Source organism: Equus asinus, chromosome 1, assembly GCF_041296235.1.
Source record: "Equus asinus isolate D_3611 breed Donkey chromosome 1, EquAss-T2T_v2, whole genome shotgun sequence".
Lineage (NCBI taxonomy): Eukaryota > Metazoa > Chordata > Mammalia > Perissodactyla > Equidae > Equus > Equus asinus.
Window position 1 is genome coordinate 97,474,531 of NC_091790.1, and position 12,650 is coordinate 97,487,180.

At 38.4% G+C, this 12,650-nt stretch overlaps 1 protein-coding gene across 1 annotated transcript in view; it reads right to left on the reverse strand.

The window, feature by feature from the left end:
• Positions 1–903: 903 nt before the first annotated feature.
• ABCA13 (ATP binding cassette subfamily A member 13) overlaps positions 904–12,650 on the reverse strand; it is a 416,147-nt gene continuing 404,400 nt past the window's right edge. The window contains exons 60-62 of the mRNA XM_014828402.3: positions 8,184–8,289; positions 6,839–6,976; positions 904–6,188 (exon numbers count right to left, since the gene is read on the reverse strand). Coding sequence (XP_014683888.3) covers positions 6,093–6,188; positions 6,839–6,976; positions 8,184–8,289 — 340 coding nt within the window. The 3' untranslated portion in view covers positions 904–6,092. The remainder of the gene's footprint in view (positions 6,189–6,838; positions 6,977–8,183; positions 8,290–12,650) is intronic.

Sequence of the window (12,650 nt, forward strand, 5' to 3'; positions counted from 1 at the left end):
TAAATATACCATTCCATCACTGAGTCGAAATAATGCAACAGACTAAAGCAAAAGGCAAAGATGAAAACATAGTCAGACAAGTTTGAAAATTCAAAATGTCTATATCCCCCACTTGGGTAGGAAAATTAGTGAGCAAGCTAAAGTATTCATGTCATACTCATGAACACCAAGTAGAAGGAAGAGGGTGTGTGTGGTGTGTGGATTTGGTAAGATGTTTTGGAGTGGTCATGTTGAGCTATTTTTTGGTTCAAAATCCACTAAATCAAGCTAACTATAACCTTAAGTCCCCTACTCTTTACTAGTCTAAAAATGTACTTCGTGTTTGCTTTTTATAATCTTGATCTTGCACGAGGGCTTTAATATATCATCTGGGTAAATATGAACTGTGTAATAAAAGCTAGATTACTGGAAGTGGAATAGTCACCATTATCTCTGTCTTATAAAGTACTCTGCTCAGAATGCTTTCCAAACAAGGTAGTTTGTTTAAGTCTCAGTTCCGTGACCTTAAGCCCAAAGGTCTTAAGACAAATATTTAACTCCAAAGGCATGAAATCTGTGCATGATTTATAAATGCAATGACATTTTCAACATTAACATAAGATTTGACCTTTTGTGTCCAATCTTCTGGGATATGGCGTTTTGGCATGTTGGGTTTCTTTGCTCCTTCTGTTTATTGTTCAAAGGCATACCTGAAGCACAAACTTCAAGAATTCAGCAGCTCAAAGACAGAAAAGAATCCCTAAGAGCAGAACAGAGGAGAGTAAAACACAACTAAATTTTAACATTCCCAAGCTTTTAAAAGATCTAGAGTAGCTGCATTTCCTTCTTCTCTAAATTAAATTGAGTCCCTAAAGATGCAAGGAAATATACTGGCAAAAGCACAATTACATTCCAAGAATCAGGTTAAATTAAAGCACATCTCATTTATTCACTGCAGTACAAACATGTTCATGTTTCACAAATTTTGTTTACTGATTCAACAACAACAATAACAAAAGATTACATCTTCCATTTTGACAATGAGACTATGCTGGAATTGGGGGGAGATCATAAAATCTTAAACCGCAACTTCTCTAAGAAAGCCTAATTTTTGTGATTCATGTGAATCAAAATCATTCAACCAAAACTATCCACGATTGGCTAATCCTTAACATTTAAAAACATCTCTGGTATAGAATGATATTCAGGAAAGACAGATTTTAGTGAAATCTTGCTTTAGTAAAGAAATTTCATGAGAAAGTGTTTTAGAGCCACATTTCACTACCTTATATCTGAAAACATACTTTGAGGAGACTGATTATGGGAATGTCATAATTTTTAGAAATCTAAAAATGTTTGAAAATTCACGTTTATTTATTGTGCTAATGTGGCTTCTATAACTAGAAGGTAACTAGGTAGCTCCTTACGTCAGTGGTTCTCAAACTGTAATGTGCATCAGAACACCAGGAGGGCTTGTTTGAAGTACATTTCAGGGCTGCTGTCCCAGATTTTCAGATTCACTAGGCCTAGGGTTCAGCCTGAGAATCTGTATTTCTCACAAGCTCCCAGAAGATGCTAATGCAGCTAATATGGGGACCACCACACTTGAATACCACTGGCTGAGAATAATTTTTAAAAAATAGTGATTATCAATCCAAATTAAGGAAGAGACAATATATCCACATTATATTTCTTTCTATATCCCCCTAAATTTATAATCTGTGAAATTTTGGTAAAACTTTTATAAATGATCCAGAGGATCCAGGTCAATTTAGTCAATTTGGCTAAAGGGCTGGCTAAACACTCCTTAATTTCAATTTTTTTATACAAGCATCTTCTGTATAAAAAATGGCAATTTTTTCATGGCATACCATACAATGTCATCCAGAATAAGGGAAAGTTTCCATTTACATCATTGAATTTTTATTTAGACACGTGTAAACCTATCTAGTAAAAAGATGACATAAAAGGGACTCTCCACCAAGAAGACATAACACTTATAAATATATACGCACCCAACACAGGAGCACCAAAATTTGTAAAGCAACTCTTAATAGAACTAAAAGAAGACATCAACAACAATACAATAATAGTAGGGGACCTCAACACACCATTAACACCAATGGACAGAACATCCAGACAGAAAATCAACAAGGAAATAATAGAATTAAATGAAAAATTAGACCAGATGGACTTAATAGATATATATAGAACACTTCATCCAAAAACAGCAGGTTACACATTCTTCTCAAGTGCACATGGAACATTCTCAAGGATTGACCATATTTTGGGAACCAAAGCAAACATCAATAAATACAAGAGAGTTGAAATAATATCAAGCATCTTTTCTGATCATAATGCTATTAAACTAGAAATCAACTACAAGAAAAAAGCAGAGAAAGGTGCAAAAATGTGGAGACTAAACAACACACTTCTGAACAAACAATGGATCATTGAAGAAATTAAAGAAGAAATCAAATTTTATCTGGAGACAAATGAAAATGAGAACACGACATACCAAATCATTTGGGATGCAGCAAAAGCAGTCCTAAGAGGGAAATTCATCGCAATACAGGCTCACCTCACTAAACAAGAAAAAGCTCACATAAGCAACCTCAAATGACACCTAACAGAACTAGAAGAAGAAGAACAAACAAAGCCCAGAGTCAGTAGAAGGAGGGAAATAATAAAAATAAGCGCAGAAATAAACGATATTGAAACAAAAAAGACAATAGAAAGGATCAATGAAACAAAGAGTTGGTTCTTCGAAAGAATTAGCAAAATTGACAAACCCCTAGCCAGACTCACCAAGAAAAGAAGACAGAAATCGCAAATTAATAAAATTAGGAATGACAGAGGAGAAATCACAACAGATACCAATGAAATACAAGAGATCATAAGAGAATACTATGAAAAACTATATGCCAACAAATTGAACAACCTGGAAGAAATGGACAACTTCCTAGACTCCTACAATCTCCCCAAACTGAATCAGGAAGAAATGGAGAATCTGAATAGGCCAATCACAAGTAAGGAAATAGAAACGGTAATCAAAAACCTCCCCAAAAAATAAGAGTCCAGGACCAGACGGCTTCTCTGGAGAATTCTACCAAACATTCAAAGAAGACTTAATACCTATTCTCCTCAAACTGTTCCAGAAAATTGAGAAAGATGGAGTACTCCCTAACACATTCTATGAAGCCAACATCACTCTGATCCCCAAACCTGACAAGGACAACACAAAGAAGGAGAACTACAGGCCGATATCACTGATGAACATAGATGCAAAAATCCTCAACAAAATTTTGGCAAACCGAATACAGCAATACATCAAAAAGATTATACACCATGATCAAGTGGGATTTATACCAGGGACACAGGGATGGTTCAACATCCGCAAGTCAATCAACGTGATACACTACATCAACAAAATGAAAAACAAAAACCACATGATCATCTCAGTAGATGCAGAGAAAGCATTCCACAAGATCCAACACCCACTTATGATAAAAAAACCTCAATAAAATGGGTATAGAAGGAAAGTACCTCAACATAATAAAGGCCATATATGACAGACCCACAGCCAACATCATACTCAATGGACAAAAACTTAAAGCCATCCCTTTGAGGACAGGAACAAGACAAGGGTGCCCACTTTCACCACTCCTATTCAACATAGTACTGGAGGTGCTGGCCAGAGCAATTCGGCAGGAAAAAGAAATAAAAGGAATCCAAATAGGTAACAAAGAAGTAAAACTCTCGCTGTTTGCAGACAACATGATCTTATATATAGAAAACCCCAAAGAATCCATAGAAAAACTATTAGAAATAATCAACAACTACAGCAAAGTAGCAGGGTATAAAATTAACGTGCATAAATCAGTAGCATTTCTATACACTAACAATGAACTAACAGAAAAAGAACTCAAGAACTCAATCCCATTCACAATCGCAATGAAAAGAATAAAATACCTTGGGATAAACTTAACCAAGGAAGTGAAGGATCTATACAATGAAAACTACAAGACTTTCTTGAAAGAAATTGACGATGACATAAAGAGATGGAAAGACATTCCATGCACATGGATTAGAAGAATAAACATAGTTAAAATGTCCATACTACCTAAAGCAATATACAGATTCAATGCTATCCCAATCAGAATCCCAAGAACATTCTCCACAGAAATTGAACAAACAATCCTAAAATTCACATGGGGCAACAAAAGACCGAGAATTGCTAAAGCAATCCTGAGCAAGAAAAACAAAGCTGGAGGAATCACAATCCCCGATTTCAAAACATACTACAAAGCTACAGTGATCAAAACAGCATGGTACTGGTACAAAAACAGGTCCACAGATCAATGGAACAGAATTGAAAGCCCAGAGATAAAACCACAGATCTATGGACAGCTAATCTTCGACAAAGGAGCAGAGGGCCTACAATGGAGAAAAGAAAGTCTCTTCAACAAATGGTGCTGGGAAAACTGGACAGCCACATGCAAAAGATTGAAAATTGACCATTCTTTTTCACCACACACCAAAATAAACTCAAAATGGATCAAAGACCTAAAGATTAGGCCTGAGACAATAAGTCTTTTGCAAGAGAATATAGGCAGTACACTCTTTGACATCAGTTTCAAAAGAATCTTTTCGGACACTATAACTCCTCAGTTGAGGGAAACAATAGAAAGAATAAACAAATGGGACTTCATCAGACTAAAGAGCTTCTTCAAGGCAAGGGAAAACAGGATTGAAACAAAAAAACAGCTCACTAAGTGGGAAAAAATATTTACAAGCCACTTATCCGACAAAGGGTTAATCTCCATAATATACAAAGAACTCACACTGCTTAACAACAAAAAAACAAACAACCCGATCAAAAAATGGGCAGAGGACATGAACAGACATTTCTCAAAAGAAGATATGAATATGGCCAATAGACACATGAAAAGATGTTCATCATCGCTAATCATCAGGGAAATGCAAATCAAAACTACACTAAGATATCACCTTACACCCGTTAGATTGGCAAAAACATCCAAAACCAAGAGCAACAAATGTTGGAGAGGTTGTGGAGAAAAAGGAACCCTCATACACTGTTGGTGGGAATGCAAACTGGTACAGCCACTATGGAAAACAGTATGGAGATTTCTCAAAAAGTTAAAAATAGAAATACCCTATGACCCAGCCATCCCATTACTGGGTATCTATCCTAAGAACCTGATATCAGAAATCTCAAAAGTCCGTTGCACCCCTATGTTCATCGCAGCATTATTTACAATAGCCAAGACGTGGAACTAGCCTACATGCCCAGAAACTGATGATTGGATAAAGAAGATGTGGTATATATACACAATGGAATACTACTCAGCTATAAAAAAAGACAAAATTGGCCCATTCACAACAACGTGGATGGACCTCGAGGGTATTATGTTAAGCGAAATAAGCCAGTCAGAGAAAGACGAACTCTATATGACTCCACTCATAGGTGGAAGTTAGTATATTGATAAGGAGATCAGATCGGTGGTTACCAGGGAAAAGGGGGGGTGGGGGGAGGGCACAAAGGGGGAAGTGGTGGTGTACCCACAACATGACTAACAAAAATGCACAACTGATATCTCACAAGGTTGTAATCTATCATAACATTAATTAAAAAAAAAATGACAAACATAGACAACAGTTCTAGGAACTATTTCCTAAACAAATAAATTAGGAAAGTTTTTAGCTTTGGGAACCTCAGCTTCATTAAAAGTAAAATGAAATGTTTGGAGTGGACAATCTCTGACAGCCTTTCCAGCTCCAAAATGTCTCGGTCTGCGCTCTGTGGATTCATTCACGCCTGTGTCACAAAGAAGCTGGCCTCATCTTGGCTTGGCAAAGAGAGTAACCCTCGGGCAGGAACTCCTCAAAAGTCTGCAGAAAGAATGACCTTTCAGTTGGCTGGTTATTAATTAACAAAGAGTTTCAAAACAGAAAATGAAGGAGAGAATGAAATTTGACTGCCTGGAGCATGTCTTCCTGCTCTTGTGCTGCGCACTCACTCCTGGGATCTTTGAGTATTAATTTTAATGAAAGACAAGGTTTAGGCCTCTTCAAAACATCTTTCTCAGTGCTTAGCTTGGCAGGTGATGTGGTTGGTGACAGTCAGTGGACGGATCGGGAGCCGATGGTGGAGTTTGCTGTTGCTCAGTGGCAAAGTTAATAAATACCTGAAAGAAATGATGAAAACAATTGTCAACCTATAAGAACACTTGACTTCTTGTTCTCCACTATTATAAGGAAGAACATACTCTTAAAGCTTTGCCTAACTTTTCCTAAAATCCACAAAGCCTTCATTCATATCACCCCCTCTGAAATCACCATAAATAGGTAAGTCCATTGAGACCAAACTCCAGGATTGAGAAACATTTCTGGACATTTAATAAATAACCTGGAAATTCTCCAAGGCTTAAGCATAGCTTTAGAATGAAGTGTTGATTTAATTTTACATTCTGGCACCCTCAGCAAACCAAGCACTTTTCTTCCCAAAGTTAGCTATCAGTCAGTTACAGGCGAGGCCCTTTAGTCATCTGGGGCATGGGTAAAGTAGAGAAGGTTAATGGGACATGATTTTCCTACTGAATGCCCAATGTGGTTATGAACAAAGGGAAACCCTACTGAATACACACCTTGAGTGGAGAGCAGACAATAAACAAACCTCCTAACACTCACCATCCTTATTAGAATTTTATAAAATCAAACAGTGATTAATTAAAAGAAATGATGACCTCAAAAAGTAATCTGGCTGATTTTTAAATCAGCTGGGCTAGGCCTCAAACATACCAAAATGCAACATGGTGAGTCCTTCCAGATACTATACCTGTTCCAGAGTAGTTTGGTTAATGGAGTAATGTCTGATATTCAAGAAGTTCTTATTATTCTCTAGAACTTTGAACAGGTCAGCTAAGCATTCCCATCTTTTTGGCACATGATATTCCAATAAATTCAGGCGCTGCCCCTAAAAGCCAAAAAGAAAAATTGTATCACATAATTAGAAATCATTAAACAAAATTGATCATACTATATTTAATTGTCAACTAAATTATCTTTTTTCAAATCACACATTGAAATACCAGCTAGGTATGTGGGTCAGTTTTGTGAGTCTCCAATGAATGCTTATTAACAACAATTACCGAGAGGCATATTTGGTAAGTGGTAGTCCCCTGGGTAGAGTTGCTATTCTGCCCCTTATTTGCCCCAACCTTCCCACAGGCATAGGGAAGGCCTCTCTAAGGGGTAAAAAGATGCTTAGCAATAGTTGAGAAGTAGGAAGTTAATGTGGCGTAACAGAGACATCCAGAGGCACCCTGCACTTCACTGGGACTTGGGTTTAATTCCCAATTGTCCTCACCATTGTCTGAGCACTCTCGGTAAAATATTTAACCTTTCTGAGCCTTGTTTTCAGATGTGCAAATGGAGATAGCGACTGTTTTATAGGGTCGTTTAGAGTGGTATTTGAGCATGAACGCCTGTGTCCTGCACAGCATGCTTCTTACGTGGTAGGATTTTACACAATGGTTCTTGTTGAATTATATAGGTAATAGCTACTTTATAGACCACAATCTATTAGACGTTATGATAAATTAGAATCACATAGTTCTCCAAGAGATTTGTAGATGGTGCTCTCAAACGTTACTGTGCATAGATGTCACCCGGTCACCCTCTTAAAATGCAGATTTAGATTCAGTAGGCTGAGGCCTGAGATTCTGCAGGTTAACCAGCTCCCAGGTGATGAAGATGCTGCTCGTTCAGGGATCACACTTTGCATCAAGGTTGTAGAGGATTATGATCCAAGCACAGGGCACTTTTGAAATAATGCCCCACAGCAAATAACATGGAAGAAATTAACTTTCACAATCTTCCATTCTGAACAAAAATGAGCTGTGCAATGGAGTTGTGCCCACAGACGTGGGTGGATGAGTAACTGCAGTCCACTCTGGGTGACCCAACAACTGGACAAGCAGACTTGTCCTTCACAATGGTCAAGCAATATCCACTGTCCACGCTAATTTTGGTGGGGAGGTGTGACCTATACTTTGCAATGAGGACAAGACAACAGGCAGTATCTTATGACAACAGAGAATTAAAACAAGAAAAAAGACAAGTGCATTTATGAGATTGTTTTTAGCTGAAAATAAAGAAGTAATATAGAATATGAGCACTACCTTAAACTGGATTCCTGGAAAGTAGAGCTTCAAGCAGTCAGAAATAGCATTGTGTTGATTTGCTTCCTTATGGAGCCAAACCTTGACTGTATAACCATCACCAAACCTGAGAGTTGAATGAAATAAAAATATGGTTACTATTATATGGACCTCCATTGGATAAATTCTAAACTCACTAACACAGGGAGGCAGTAAAAGAAAGTAACTTTTCCAAATTGTTGGGAGATTTTGGATTCTTGAACATATAATAATACTCAGAAATTAATTACAGCTCAGTTATGCAGTTTGCTCTAATTCATAGCACAGACACACTGATCTTAAAAAGAAATCATCAAGTCCTGGAATCAACATCTATTTAACAAAAAGAGGGCAGGCGAAAATGCAAACTATGGAAGCAAAGTGCTGAGTTACAGAAGTCAGAACTGGGCTGGGGACTAAGGATGAGAAGCATTACTGCTTCAAGGTCTGTAATGATTAAAGTGTGGCTGGGAAGGATGAAAGGGAATGCATAAGTACTTTAGCCAGGCATTCATTTGTTTATCACGTACAACAATTCTCTCAACTGTACTTCAAGCCAGCATGTGCAGTGACTGCAAGGGAAGCTGCTGGCCCAAGAGGCACTGTTCCTAACATTGCAGGGTTGTAGACGGTTGCTCGGCCAGTGTATGAGCAATCACGTGTGAGGTTACATTCACACCATAGAGCAATCTCAAATAGTAACCTTCAAGAATTTATGAGGCTCCCAAACACTTTTTATGTTTGTTATTCAACTGCATATCCCAGGTGCCTAGCATGCTGTTGGGCACATGATAGCTTCTCAACAAAGATCTGTTGAATAAAAACAAGTACATGAATGTATCATAATGATAGCAATTTTTGTCAGTTTTGTTCAGTGATGTATCTACGCCAAGTACCTAGAACTACTACTTGTTAGTTGAATGATTGACTGAATGGCATGCCCAGAGCCTTACAAGCACCTTCATTAAAAAAATATTATGGGGAAAAAATGTGTTACATTTAAGTAAATTTTCCTTAAGTGAGGTTGACCCTAACAAGTTTATGGTCAAATTATTTTTCAGGTGAATCTACCTGGTGAAGAAGAGGGCCAAGAGAATGACCTTGTTTCAGCAACATGGATCAGCCTGGCGTGCACTCCCTGAAATTTTAACCTGGGTTCCATGTTCGTGCCTTTAGCCCTAATTTCAAATTTTGCTTGAGATCTGTGTGTGGCCTCAAGTGCCTCCCATAGTTTAGAGTTGATGGTTTTCAACTGACTCATGACTGACAGCTGGTGGAGACACTGACAAAATATAAACGAAAGCAGACAGAGAAGCACCTCCCTAGCACTTCTTCTCAGCTATCTTTAAGAATTTCTGAAGGCCAATGAGTGGGTCAGTCCAGGAGGGGTGTGTTTCAGCTGCTCCTCTTCTGCTTAGGAGGACATGTCAGATGCTGAGCTGCTGATTAACAAGGGTCACTAATCCATCTTCACCAAATCCTCCCAAGTGGGTGTGTGCTTTGTGTTTCACATGGGGAAGAGACTGAGGACCAGAGAGTTGAAGGGGCTTCCCATGGTGAGGTGTGTGTTGTATGAGCTGCTACTCTTCAGCGAGCTCTTAGCTGTGTCTGGCATAAAGTTGAGTCCTACGTGGATGTTTGGGGATGGAGATACGTTTCTGGTCTGGTGGTTATTACCATTCTGAGGGTGTGGCATGAAGCAGTGTTTGTGCTATTGATGCTGGATCCACGTGGATGGCTCGGGTTTGAATCCACCTCCTCCCTCCCTCCCACTAGATGTGTGATCCTGGGGACTCAACTTTTCTCACCTCCGTTGCTTCATCTAGAAAATAGGCTAATAATACCAGCTACTTGATAAGAGTGTTAGAGAACTGAATGAATTAATCCTTGCAAATCACTTGGAACAGCATCTGGCATGAGTAAGTAAATAAATATATAATGAAATTTAGAATGTGTACAGGATATGACCAAAATGGAAGAATGCTTCCTTTGGTGTGAAGAGCTCACAATTTATTCGGGGAACTTAGATAATAGCAGAGGAAACAATTAGAACACAAATCTGAAATTCTTACCACATAAAAACACAATGGTATGAGGGGACAGTAAGCAGAGAGATGACCTCACTCTTTTATAGACATTAGGATCCAATTTCACCATTAGCAAAATTGCAGCCGTATGGGCATATTTTGTTCACCTATTTGAAAAACTCATGCTAAATTCTAGCAATTGTCTAATAAATTCTCACTGTAAGTATGTCTACATATTGATATTTAAAATGATTTCAGAATGAAGTTGTATTTGGACTAAGTCACTTCCAGCTTTACCCTAGAGAATCTAAATTATATACTTCTTTAAAAAAAGTAACTTAAGAGACAATGTTCCTGAAATAGGTTAGCAAATTACTCAAGATCTCTCTAGAATAGTCAATAAGACTTCCAGACAGAAAATTCTAAAAGCATGGTGTCATCAATAACTAAGAGAGTCATTGTCAATTATCAACTTCATTTATGATGCAAGCATCTAATATGTATTTACTTTCTTGTTTCTGCCTATAACCTACACATTTATGCCAATGATTTAAATTCCACAATGGATTTATTTGATTTGTATATTTTCCACAGTCTGAAAGCTTTCAAAGTAGCCTAAAAGTCATTCGTTTATATAGTCACTCATTGGTCCAACATTTCTAGATAATTCATTATGTCTACATCATTTGCATAGTCAATGCTCACATAAAGACAAATAAACAGCATTGTCTGCCGGTAAAGGTGCCTCTAAGAAATATTCAACCACTGTTTGTGATACATTTTGGTACCATGAACATTAAATTTAATATATGTAATAAATGCTAAAATAGATGAACAAGCAATGTACTAGTGGAATAATAAACACACATATATTTTAAAAGCCAGACATTTCCAGAGTACAGTGAGAGAGGGATGAGGGGCCAGCTAAGTGAGGGATAGAAAAGCAAACACTTATGGGAACACTTGACTGATGTACAGCTGGCAGCCCTGTATTAGGAACTTCCTCTTGTCATCTCAGTCCTCACAGTGACCCTGCTGACAGAGGAGAAAACCAAGAGAGAGCACTAAGCACGATAGTACTGTTGTGGAGTACTGTGAGCACACAGTACCCCATTTTATCCCCACAGATTTCAGTGCTGCTACTTCTGTCTCTATTTTACAGAAAAGAAATAGAATCACATGGAGGTCAGGTAACTTGCTCAACATCACGCACCTCAAAGGGAACGGAGGAAGGCACAGCCCCCACACTGGTCTGTGGAGTTCAGACTCCAGCGTGTAGTGGGGTCTTGTCTAATTGTTCATGCTCATGGCATTCTTTACACCAAAGCTTGCATATCCAGTAGTTCATTTTACTTGTACAACCACCTTGTGCACAGAATAGAACAGACGGCATTTCCTCTTTATAAAATTGTGCTGTCCAAAGAGGTCTAGAGATGTTTCACTGTCACTTAGCTTATTATTGGCAGAGATGGGACAAAGCTGGCCTTCTTACTCCAACACCATGTTTCTTCATCTCAAGTGCCTTTACTATTTCAACTTCAGTTAAGTTTGGTTCAAAAAACTTTCTAATCGTTGCATATGCAAATCAGAATGGCTGCGAGGATTGAGGATCAAAGGTATTAACATAAAGAGAGCCCCTGACAAGCAACAAATAAGAGCAGCCTCCAGCAGCTGGCATCAGCATTCCTCCGGAGGAAGAAACCGTCTTGGAGAAAAACTTCCATAAGCTTCAAAGTTTAAAGGCAAGATCTCAGTGGGTCGATGACACAGCCTCACAATAAAGATAAGCTTGATCCATATTAACATACCACTCTCCATGAAGAGACTACTGCCAGGGTGTCTCTTTCTTCCTTCTTTGTTTTTTTTTTAGGAAGATTAGCCCTGAGCTAACATCTGCCGCCAATCCTCCTCTTTTTGCTGAGGAAGACTGGCCCCAAGCTAACATCCATGCCCATCTTCCCCTCCTTTATATGTGGGATGTCTGCCACACATCACTTGACAAGCTGTGCAAAGGTCCACACCTGGGATCCGACCCAGTGAACCCCAGCCTGCCAAAGTGGAACATGTGAACTTAACTGCTGCGCCACTGGACCGGCTCCTAGAGTGTCACTTTCTTAACTGACTCCATCAGCCATAGATCCAGAATTCACAGTGTGGGTCAAAGTTGCCACTGGGAAAGGCCCACAGAACTGTGTCAGAACTCAGGGGACTGTGATAGCTTCAAAGGGGCACGTATATCTGGTGATGGATAAAATCCAGACTATTGGTGGTGAGCATGATGCAATCTACACAGAAACTGATATATTATAATGTACATCTGAAATTACATAATGTTATAAACCAATATGACCTCAATAAAATAATTAAAAAAAAAAAAAAAAACTAGAAGTCTTCCATTCAAAGCCAAACTCCTTAGCTCCGT